Source organism: Sorghum bicolor, chromosome 4 (genome assembly GCF_000003195.3).
Source record: "Sorghum bicolor cultivar BTx623 chromosome 4, Sorghum_bicolor_NCBIv3, whole genome shotgun sequence".
Classification (NCBI taxonomy): domain Eukaryota; kingdom Viridiplantae; phylum Streptophyta; class Magnoliopsida; order Poales; family Poaceae; genus Sorghum; species Sorghum bicolor.
In genome coordinates, this window is record NC_012873.2 from 499,130 (window position 1) to 510,509 (window position 11,380).

The following is an 11,380-nucleotide window of genomic DNA, read 5'->3' on the forward strand; positions in this document are numbered from 1 at the left end:
CTGGTGTCTTCTACATCCTTCTAGTGTTCCTTTCCAACCCATTTGCGCAATGAGTCGTGTCGTGGATGGATTCTTTCCTTTTCCAGCTTCTGGATAAATCCCTAAAAAAGATTATTTCGCAGAGCTGTGGATTCTTGTCGGTTTAGTCCCTAGTCTTGTAATGGATGATGGTTCTAGGGTCTTCTGGGCCGTATCAAGGACTCTCTCTCCAATGCTCCAAATATAACAAATGTCGTCTTGATAGTCTCGACGAGCTCTCCACAATGGTGTACCTAGATTCTTCACTTGAGATACTTTTATATGGTCCTGCAAGATAAGTGAGATCAACACAACTTGTGAAACTCGTTAGAATAACCCCTATAACCTTACTTTATAGTTCATTTTAGGTCTCTTGTGTGATTGGTTGATGGTTGAAAATTGGAGTTAATTACCGTCAACAGACGTCGTCGCTAGCCATGCTCGTGGGTACTAATAGCCTCGCCATCGAGGCCTAGCTGCACATGCACTTCCCCAGAGAAAATCGTGTTCGACACCATCGTGTCCTCGCTAAGCCTTGATTAAGCCTTGTTTAATCCGTAGGTGAAAAGTTTTTGGGTGTCACATTGGATGTTTCATGTGATGTCGAACACGGTGTTCGAATAATAATTAAAAAACTAATTACATAACTAACCTGGAAACCGCGAGACAAATTTATTAAACCTAATTAATCTGTCATTAGCACATGTGTGTTACTATAGCAATTATAGCGAATTATAGATTAATTAGGCTTAAAATGTTCATCTCGTAGTTTCCATACAAATTAGTTATTTTTTATTAATATTTAATGCTTTATGTATGTGTTCAAATATTTGATAGGATAGAGCGAAAAGTTTTTGAGTGAGAAAATAGAGCCCGAGGTTGTTCGAGGACCTGCGTGAACAGATACGGTTCGTGTCCACCATGCCCGTTTCGAAGATCATCTCCATAGGAGTTCCGTGTGAGAACCAAAGAGACGAGGCACGGGAAGATGAAAATAACACTAGTAGCACCTTCCTCTTATCCACACACTCACGCAACTTAGCTTTTTCCCAAGAACCATAAACAAATCTACGAAATTAACCCATGAGAGATGGCTAGGGTGACACCCACAAGTAAACAGAATGAACTACTGTCCTTTTGCCTCAGGGCTTGTTTAGTTCACAAATAATACAAAAACTTTACAACTCAAATCTTTTTTGCCATAAAACTTTACATGTTGGTGTTTAGATGTATGCCAAATTTTTTGGTCTTTACCAAACAAGTATGAGAGTATACACGTCACTCGAGGAGAGTTTATGCAGTTTTGGGTTTCTAATAAGCTCCTGACCCAAAAGTTTACAGACCTTTTTGCTATCTTTACAAAGGGTGTTTAGTTCTAAAATACAAAAAAATAGAACAAATCTTAAATTTTTTGGCATTTTTGGGAGAAACTAAACATGCCCTCAATATACAATCTGAACAAAAGGATGAAACATGTCAACTCATTCAGACGAAGGATTGCTAACCCTGCTGCCAGCATCAGGGCACTTTCTTACCGTAGCAGGGACTCGCTGATTAGCACAGGAAAGCACACGAGATTCCTATAGCAGGAACTAGCTGATTAGCACCAATGTCACAGTGCTCATGACGTATTCACCTATCGAGCCAACTTGTGTAACTTACAACAGTCGAAGTATGATAAACAGTACAGCGACAGCACCAAACTATGGTCTCTTAGATGAGCAAAACAAGGTCCATGAGAGCCTTTGAACCAACTTGTAAGTTACAAGAGTCGAAGTCACATAAATAACCCATTAATAACACAAGTCTAACTTGCATATATCCTAGACAGATCTGTCAAATACTAGTAAGCTAGATAAACAGAAGCAGCACGGCAACAACACCAAAGTTTTTTAGATACTAGCTAGATGAGCAGAACAAGGTCAATTAGATACTCCAGCAGTGTGATGTCTAATTAAGACGCCGCCCAATATGCTTGCCTAGAGCATGAACATTCGCCTGAAGTTCGCTATGATACCAATATGGCTTGGGCACCGGCCACCTGCTATCAAATATGTTTTTGTCCCAATGTAAGTTGGTTGTTGAATAAAATACTCTAAGGAAACATAAACAAGTGGTAATGCGAAAACAGAAAGAAATACTTGTTTTTCTGATTTCCCTTTTTTGTCCCACCAATAACATTGATAGGCATAGGATGGTTATATCCACTGTCATCAAACAAAAAAAATCAAAGTTTGTAAAATAAGTGTCATGCATTTAAGTTAGCATTGAGATGAAAATAATACCATTCTGATGGTAAAGAGTTCACTTGACTTAGAACTTTAACAATCTTGTGCCTTGGTAAGAAAGGAGTTACACCGCTTCCATCATAGAAGTTCATGCCAACAAAACTCCCATTAAGATTAATAAGCGGGCCTCCAATCCCAGCCTAGTTACAATTACAAAAAAGAAAGGCACAAGGTTACTGGAAAACTTGAAATTCCTGATAAGTTCAGTAGATGCAATATGGTTATATGGTTAAACTGGTTACCATATAAAAGAAAAGTAAGAGAGATTCACCACAGTACCTTCTTGATTTTACAAGTAGACAACTGAACATCTTTGCAATCAAGTTTGCAACCCCTGTTTCCACACTTCATTTCACCACTTGCGGCCATTAATATACCAAATTTAGCATCACGCCCTATAGCTATAACCTTTTTAGACGAATTTTTTGCACTTTCTGTGAAGATGTCATCCGGACAAATAGCATTGAAATTCTTCTTGAGACTGACAATAGCAATGTTATAGTCTAAATTATAAAATTCCAATGTCCCACCAGCACGTTGATTCGGTGGGAGAAACACCTCAATCTGCAATGAGAAAGTGAGCTCAGCAAACCATCATTAAACTTAAAAGGCCAAAAGTAATGATAATTGATAAGGACTAGGGACCACGAACCGTCAAGCTATCATCAATGATATCCTCATTACAACAATCTCTAACCAAACTGGCTGAAGTCAGGATGACAGTCTGCTTAGCATTGCTTCCAAGCTTTATAAGCAAGCTTGTGCATGCAAAAGATCTCACATAACCTACACATTATAAGTTTAACCATTAGTTAGTGAAGATAAAATACTAGCACAGAATATTAAGGAGCACACAGCTGGAAAAATAACCATTGAAAGAAGCAAGTGAGACAACACGACGGGATACATCTGTCACAACTTCTTTTGGAAGTTGATTCCAGACACACTTCTCAGAGCCACCGGGTGGATCACCATAGGGAAACCCTTTCCAAGGAAGTAATTCACCAAAGCATTCTTCAAAATGATTAAGCAATCGCCCATTGACTAGTTAAAGAACGAAGATCAGAAGTGAACTACAAAAAGGCCAAGGGAGATGACAGCAATATCAAAAGCAACACTTACATTCAAGCACAAGTGGTGGTGGAATGGGATAGCCATGGGACTTTAACCTGCAAATAGTTTGCATAAACCCTGATACAATATTCAGATCATTATTAGTCCTTAGATAATATGTATGATACTGGTAACATTGTATTCTGCACACAATGATACATAGGCAACATTTTAGAAGATGGCTTGCAGTATTGTTCAAACCTGAAGGAACTACACTTAATACATCTCTAGGCAACGCATATCCACGGAAGTCTTTTTTAGGACTGCAACAAAACATAGTTGACTTGTTATGACAAAATAAAAAACAGGAACTACATGGGAAAAAAAACCAATCATACCAACACATGAATCTAATCTTGTCTTGTGAAAGAAATAAAGGTATGAAATAATGACTAGGAATAAGGCGTAAATATTCAACAAAAGGTGAGAGGATTGAACATATTCATGTCACAAATATAGGTTGCATTGTCCATATTGCCACAAAGAACTGTTTAATTCGTCCTAATTTAAACCAAAAGATTAAGCATGGGCACTAAGTTAGCATCATAAGATCTGGCAATGGTACTGGTTTCAGTAGAGAGGGATAAGAAGAACCAAATTATTTTCAATCCAAAGGTTACCATGTGAAAACTCCTAAGTCTCCAATGCTGTTGGTAAAAATGGCTTACCTTATACAGAAAGTGGATTAGGAGAGAGGGTTGGGAACAAATATGAATCAGGTTAACTTTTTTCTCAAACTACGCAGGAGAGCTGCGCATCATTTCATTAAGGTAGAGAAGAGAAGTACACGAGTCTAGAGGGACCCAACCCCGAGTACAAAGAACAAACACACACACCCTCACCACTCCACACGAACAAAAACTAAAAACTTGCTACAAAAACAAGAAAAACGAACTGAAGAAATAGTCCCTAAATAGTGCAAGTGTAGAAGACATACTTGAGTATCTGAAAATGCTTCAAGCATTTGCAAAGTATGTCCATTGGTAGGAAGGTGTATCTCAAATTTGCATCACCAGAGTCATAAATATCTAAGCTCATCCCGACAATATTATTATCCCACCCCAGAAGTGGCCCTCCAAGTACAGCCTAGAACAAAAGCAAAGTGGTAGGTTTAGAAAGGATTTACTTCAATGCACACAGTGATACTTTAGACCAGAAACATAACACAGTTATATGTTCCATGTTTTCTATCATGCCGCAAAGTTACAAATAAATAAATTGACAGTATACCTTAGAGATATCTTGACTATCTGAAACCCAGGTGTTGCGGGGTTCGAGGGGGCGTTTCTGATACAGAGATCCACGCATGGCCATCAAACTGCCAGAGTTGAAGGCACGCCCAGCAGCTTTCAAACAACCACCAGGGAAAGGTTTTGCCTTATGATCCAGATCTATAGGACAGACTTCTAGGAAGTCCAAGCATGTGACGACAGCAATGTCTTTATCATATAGTCCTAAGAACCCATCGGTAGCTGTATTATCCGGAAGGCGCACTGCAACCTACAGAAATAAAAGCAGTGCACAAGCACAAGCTCAGCATCTTCACAATTAGCTTGAATATACAAAGAAAAATCAAGGAACACAACGATTAGCAGCACTAACCCTCAACTTATCATCTTTATTTCTATTCTGGTTGAATTGTGTAACCAAATGTGCTGATGTCACAAATCTTGTTAGTCTTTGTCTAGTTCTTCCGTGAGGTATAGGTATGCCCGAGCACGCAAATAACATCTTATCTCCTGGACAATATCATGATTTAAATGACAAGCGATGACTAAATGCAATTTGTTTAGGAAAATTGAAAAGTATAGTAGCACAATCACCATCAAACAAAGCGATCGCGACGACCCAGGAAGACACGTCCTCAGCATAATCAGTACTGACTGGATAAGTTAATTGACCAGGTTTGATTATTCCACCAAATGACTTCTCCTCAAAAGCAACGATTGAACCTTCACGGAAAGGTTCGCCGAATCGTTGCACTGCAATAGCAGATAGATTGTCCTCAAAATTATGATACGCCTTATAAGCCGCATGATCTGATTAATAAACATGATACACAACAAATGAGTGCTAGAGCAGTATGTGCCAGAAAAGAAAGAACCAGCAAATTCAAATCAACTACTCATATTTTAGCATCCATTTTATGGTTCGGTTCAAGGCTCTCTTCCTACCACTAGGGAGATAACTCTGACTTGAAAGCAGTGATGATTCAAGTCTGTTCCTTCTGTTTATGGCTCTCTGCTCCCTACTCACACCTCTTGTGTAGTCAGTCCCCCCCTTGTTCCTCGTGGTCTTTGCAGTCCTGAAGGGAGAAAATAAATGCAAATGCTTAGTAGAGTAACTAAGACCCTTTTGTAAGCTTATATAACACCCCCCACGTTGACATTGGCAGCAAGTTCCTAGCAGCTAGCTAAGATTGGCAGAAAAAGGCACAGCGCAACCAGACCAATATGGCAAAAGATGTCTGAATTTCCCTATGGAAAGAAGAGAATTGGGAATATTTCTGTAGGAAAGAGCTGTAACGTATGTAGGTGGATGTTAGGTTAAAGTTAAGCTACAGATAGTAACAAATCCCATTAAAAATCTGTGATGTCTGAATTTCCCTATGGAAAAAAAAATCTGTGATCGATGGTTATGAGAATCTGAGATGTGTGGGTTAGTATGATGGATAAACTTTACTCGCAGACAACATGTACATGTGATTTTACTTGACCAACACATCGTTCAAGCAACAATCATCATAACCAACTGAAGTTGGATGTAGAGAATAACTCAACTGGAACAGATCCGTGAGCAATTGCAACTGCAACTACTACAGTGAGCAAGCAAATGAGTAAAGAGACGCTTACATCGCGCAATTTCCCCTCGATGAATCAGTAGCTAGTCGTCGTCAGATGCGCAATTTCCCCGACCACCCCGCAGGCCCGAGCCGCCGTCAACCGTGATGGCACCGAACGGCCGCGAGAGTAGCTTGTCGCTGCCACCAGACTGCGAGATGTCGAGATCGATGTAGGGTTTTGTGTCTGTGCGGTCGCGAGTGAGCGGTCGGGTCGGGGAACGCTCTGTGCTCTGCTAGGGTTCTCTATATTATATGATCCACAGACCACAGCAGAGGAACGAACCTACCCCGGCCCCGATGACGTCCGTTGGGCATCCGATTCCGATCCGAAATAAACACGGAAGCTCGTCCCAATTCTTGCGTTGGCATAGCATAGCATCGATGCGATGCGGCCCATATATCACCGCCGCCGCCGCGCCCGTGATGGCCGTCGCCCAGCTGTTGATGCTCGCGACCTCCCCCGGCGCTGGAGCAGGCAAGCAGGTGCCCGTGCAAGTTCTCTCCTCCATCACCTCATCCTCCGCAAATGAACCTAGTGCTCCAGGCACTCGCCGCCGCTACAGTACCCGTGAAGATGGCCGCCGGCCGGCAGCTGCTGCTGCTACTCGCGGCCTCCCTCGGTACTAGAGCAGGCAAGCAGGTCTATCTTTGCGTCAGCGACGGCGGCTTCATGGTTCATGCTTCGACGGGCACAGGAGGATGAGAGCTGCCGGCACCTTGACAAGCCCAACTCCAAAGTTCAGATTCAGACCAAGGTTCAAAATTTCACCGAAATTTCGTCGAAATTTTACGAATTTGGGTGATTTCGAGAGACTTTTATCTGTATGCTATTACGAAAGATTGACCAAACCAGTAAGCCACTAAAAAATTGATTCACACTGCTGTGCTCAACTTCAACTTCGGCTATATCTGTGTGTCATTCCGTCCCCATTCCGTTCGTTTTCTTCCGTTTAAGAGGTCTGACATGTGGGTACCAGGAAGCACAATGTCCTTCTTACCCTTACACCATGAGTCTTGAGTCGAGGACGCCTCCGCGGCGAAGAGTATCCCAGGCGCGCACCACAAGTCGGCGCCGATCCCCCCGGTGACGAAGCCTCCGCCTCCTCCCGCGCCGCCCGCGCAACGGTCCTTACTCCTGTCCTTGCCCCTCTGGCGCCGACGACCGTGGCCGCCCCGGGCGCGTATGCCTACGATGCCGCCGCCGACGTGCAGCCCAAGGCGCGAAGCGCCGCCGAGGTGAAGCCCTTCCGCCTCCCCTCATCCTACACCGGCACCAGCGGGTGAGGACGAGGAGGCCTCGCCGCGGGGGTGCAGGAGCAGGCCTTGCCGCGGAGCTCCTGTAGCCCTGCTGCTCGTCTCCCCCCTTGGCGGCGGAAGCGTGGCGGAGGAGTTGAAGGAGGGGCGAGGCCTGGAGGTCCTCGGCGGCGAGCGGTGGCGCCCCGCGGACGAGCAGGTGGCGGAACTCGTCCTCGAGCCGTGCCATGGCGGCCTGCAGCGCGGCATCGGTGCGCCCGTGCGGCAGGCGGCCACGACGAGGTACTCCCGCGCTGGCTCGCGGCGTCCCACTCCCGCATTCCCGCCGCCCCCGTCCCTCTCGGCGGCATCAGGGTCGCAGTCGCCCGTGCCGATCTCGTCCTCTGAGCCTAAGTCGTTCCCGGTGTCGGAGAAGGACGACAGGGGGCCGAAGCCCTAGGCGAGCACCTCCGCGGCCGCCCGCTACGCCGTCACCGTCCAGAGCTGCTCCTCCAGCTCCACCACCTGCAGCGACGGGCTCGGTCACTAAGCCGCTGAGAATGCGAAGAGGAAGGAAGGAAGGTAGCCAGTGGCATTGGGGACAAAAAGTTTTTGTTGTCGAGACCAAAAAATTTGTAGCAAGTGGTAGAAGCATACCGAGTTGACGCCATAGTAAGGGAAAGGCCACGGTAGGCAGAAGCAGCACACAGGCGGCGCCGCTGAGCCGTCCTCCGGGTAAAGCAGGCAGCAAAGCAGGGATCCCATCCCTCGCCTTCACTTCCCCCCTTCCAAGTTCCAGCCAAGCAGAGAATTCTAGTTCTACCAGGTGCGTCGGACCCAGTGAAGAACACCCGATCGATACTTTTTTTATTGCAAAAAGAAAATCAGAGTTAGTACGTATACATAGGGCCTGTTTGGCATGGCTCCAACTCCAGACAGAGCAGCTCCACTCCAGAAATCCAGTTGGAGTCAGCTCTGAGTAGAGTTGGAGCTGTCTGTTAGAGGTGTTTGGCTAAAACGGTACTCAGAGCTCCAGAGTTGTGTTTTGTCAGTGTGGTTTGTCCACTTTGCCCTTTGTCCATTGATACATCTAGCAACAAATAAACCTTGTGAATTGAATTAAAGTTCCAACACCTTACAAGATAATCCAAAATAATAATTCCTAAATAATTCGAAAAATCCATCAAAGCAAACAATTCGACATACAAGTCCAACCAAATAATCTGAGATACAAATCCATAGTTGAGAACATAATTACATTAATTCCAAGCTAATGCGATGGATGTAGCCAAACTATCACGAAATGTGTCCATAGTCACAAAGCTTGCTTCCGTAGTTGATGTATCAGAAGCATGGCGAGACACGGCATATTTGTTGTATCTTGCTGGGATAGTTGGCACAAAGTTCGGATCTCGATCAAATTTAGCAAAGTCCACATCCCCACTAGCATGCTCACGTATGAAATTGTGGATCACCATGGTAGCAGCCACTACCTTCTTTTGTGTGAGCATGGAAAAGGAAGGCATCTTATAAAGAATTTGCCACTTCATCTTCGGTAGTCCAAATGAACGTTCAACAACATTACGAACAGATGAATGTATCCGGTTGAACTTTTCTTTTGGAGTATTTGGTTCTATACCTCGATGCCACTCTGGTAAATGATATCTTTCGCCCTTGTATGGAGATAGGTAGCCTGGACGATTAGGATAGCCCGCATCCACAACATAGTACTTGCCTGCGCATATAAAAAATAGCATAAGAATTTGAGTTACAAATTGACCATACAAAGTGTTTGTCATTGTTTTACCTTCTGGAGGATGCGGAAAGAATTGAGCATCCACTGCCATTGCATGGTACAGTACACTTGTATCATGCAAAGCTCCCGGTTGGCCCGCAGCCACATATGTGAATCTCATATCAAAATCACAAATGGCAAGCACATTTTGAGTTGGAATTCCGGTCTTACCAATGAATCTTACTTGTTCCTGGGGTGAAAGAGACACTCGAATATGAGTTCCATCTAGTGCTCCAATACAATTCTTAAAATGTGGATATGCTCTTTTGTCCTTTCTAATTCTTTTGTGAACTAACCGAAAATTAGGATCAGTTGGTCTCAAATAATCTGTAGCCATTGCAACCACAGAATCAAGAACTTCATGAAATTTCCTACTAATAGTTTCACCAGAATGCTTGAACCTATTTTGCCCTCTTCTATTTGACTCACAGCCACCACAAATGAATAGAAAAATTGCAAGCATTTCATAGGTATTCATGAATTTGGACGGTTTTAAGCCATAACTACCAACCAACTTATCATGAAGATCCAAAAAGATGTACTGGTTCAACCGAAGCATTGTGTTGCATTCTCCTGGAGTGTTTAGAGTCTCAATCACCCATCCCATTCCACTCAACTGTGAGGTTCTTGGTGGTGCCTTGTCCATATAATTAAACACATAAGCTTCTGCTAGTTTAGCACAACCTTGAATGAGAGAAAAAAATTGTTCATCATCATCGCTGCTGTCACCATTCTCACTTGAAGACATCTGCGAAACATAGAGCAAATGAAAAGAAAATGTCAATCACTAGCCGATGGAAAAAAAATGGTGACAGATAGCTGTACAGGAAACCAGATAGCTGCACATATTTGTACAGTACCACAAACAAATGGAAGTCACATAGCTGTACAGGAAACCAGATAGCTGCACATATTCATGTACAGGACACCACATAGCTATGACAAGCCGATGGAAACCAAATAACCATAACAAGCAATTATATAAAAAAGTGGGCAATTGTCACCATGCAAAAAGTTACAAGCCGATGGCCACATATCCAAATGTCAGTGACTTTATTACAAGTCTTGAAACAAAGCAAGGTAAACAGAGCACCTAGAAAAATAAAAAGTGGGCAATCACACACATTGCCACTCCTACTTCGCATGCTTATCATTATATTTTCTAGTAAGCCAGTTGAACTTAATTTCATCCGTAGGAAAGGTCATGAACATCTCCCTTTGCTCCTTCTTGACAAACAGTTCAGTGGCAATGTAGTGTTCATCGGTTCCATACTCAGCACCACAATCTCTAACTGCCTTCATCACTTCATCAATAGTGAATTTTCCATCTTTCTTGGCAGCGTATGCATTGGCTGAACTAGCCGTACTAGTGCAAGCTTCTTGAATGAGGACTGCATTGGTTGTCTTAGCCTTCTTGCCTGAACCCTGGACAGGCCTTGCTGCTCTCTTGCCACTACCAGGGGAAGGTGTAACCTCATATGTCTCGTCGTCTTGTGTCGCACCCAGTGCATCAATATCCTCAACTAGTGCAGCACCTTGTTCATCTTGAGTCACACTAGGTGTTGCAGCCATTGTAGAATTGTTGCCACAAGGGGTCCAATGATCGGAACCAAAATTTACAATGCCTTGAAAACAAATTGTTAACTCATCTTCATTTTGAAGTGGATGCTTCCTAAACTTCCCACAGCCTGGAATATCCTGAAAATATGCAAGAGAGCACCAAATATTAGGATAAATAATAACAGCAATTAATTCATAAAGTAGGTAATATTCATAAATACAAACACTTACAGCTCTAGCCTTCTTCCACCATTCATCGTCCATATCAATAGTGCCATTATTCCAACCGATTCCTGTTTGGCTCATTGTTAATTTTTTCCATGCCTTGAATTCTTCCTTCAACTTGTCCCATTTGTTCTTGATTTGCCCCTTGTTCAATTCAACGCCTGTCTGATCTTTGAATGCTTTTTCAATAGCAGCATAACCAACTGAATTCAAGAATGTATTTGGCCGGTTTCCTTTCTCAACTTGTTCAGCCATCAAACCACATAGGATCCGAGTGTTCTCTACGTTCCAATCAATTTCTGGCAT

At 43.4% G+C, this 11,380-nt stretch overlaps 3 protein-coding genes across 7 annotated transcripts; all 3 read right to left on the bottom strand.

The window, feature by feature from the left end:
- On the bottom strand, positions 1,714–7,116 carry LOC8066487. 5 transcript variants are annotated; one of them, XM_021460564.1, is made up of 14 exons: positions 6,549–7,116; positions 5,594–5,724; positions 5,243–5,458; positions 5,022–5,158; positions 4,650–4,919; positions 4,357–4,505; positions 3,621–3,682; positions 3,429–3,497; positions 3,177–3,350; positions 2,959–3,092; positions 2,586–2,870; positions 2,304–2,446; positions 2,160–2,225; positions 1,714–2,059 (listed from the first exon to the last, which is right to left on the bottom strand). In XM_021460564.1, the coding sequence occupies exons 1-14, from the start codon at positions 6,656–6,658 to the stop codon at positions 1,969–1,971; spliced, it is 2,037 nt and encodes a 678-aa protein (XP_021316239.1). In that variant the 5' UTR covers positions 6,659–7,116; the 3' UTR covers positions 1,714–1,968. The 5 variants fall into 5 exon arrangements, with proteins under 5 accessions (XP_021316239.1, XP_021316238.1, XP_021316242.1 ...); XM_021460563.1 differs by having other exon boundaries at positions 1,714–2,062; XM_021460567.1 differs by having other exon boundaries at positions 1,714–2,062; positions 6,272–7,116.
- On the bottom strand, positions 8,595–9,342 carry LOC110434653. The gene is made up of 2 exons (XM_021459200.1): positions 9,302–9,342; positions 8,595–9,229 (listed from the first exon to the last, which is right to left on the bottom strand). Exons 1-2 carry the CDS (start codon positions 9,339–9,341, stop codon positions 8,754–8,756), a joined length of 516 nt encoding a protein of 171 aa, XP_021314875.1. The 5' UTR covers position 9,342; the 3' UTR covers positions 8,595–8,753.
- Positions 10,424–11,380, bottom strand: LOC8066489 (L10-interacting MYB domain-containing protein). Its single transcript, XM_021458937.1, has 3 exons — positions 11,167–11,380; positions 11,081–11,097; positions 10,424–10,987 (listed from the first exon to the last, which is right to left on the bottom strand). The coding sequence occupies exons 1-3, from the start codon at positions 11,378–11,380 to the stop codon at positions 10,424–10,426; spliced, it is 795 nt and encodes a 264-aa protein (XP_021314612.1).

Bases quoted from the DNA above. Each gene is read 5' to 3' on its own strand.
- LOC110434653 (XM_021459200.1), bottom strand. From the start codon at position 9,341: ATGGCAGTGGATGCTCAATTCTTTCCGCATCCTCCAGAAG. The intron at 9,230-9,301 runs GTAAAACAATGA...TTATATGCGCAG, and splicing joins CTTTCCGCATCCTCCAGAAG to GCAAGTACTATGTTGTGGAT.
- LOC8066487 (XM_021460563.1), bottom strand. From the start codon at position 6,658: ATGGGCCGCATCGCATCGATGCTATGCTATGCCAACGCAAGAATTGGG. The intron at 3,093-3,176 runs GTTATTTTTCCA...TATAATGTGTAG, and splicing joins CTCACTTGCTTCTTTCAATG to GTTATGTGAGATCTTTTGCA. The intron at 2,447-2,585 runs GTACTGTGGTGA...AATTGTAACTAG, and splicing joins CTACTTGTAAAATCAAGAAG to GCTGGGATTGGAGGCCCGCT.
- LOC8066489 (XM_021458937.1), bottom strand. From the start codon at position 11,380: ATGCCAGAAATTGATTGGAACGTAGAGAACACTCGGATCCTATGTGGT.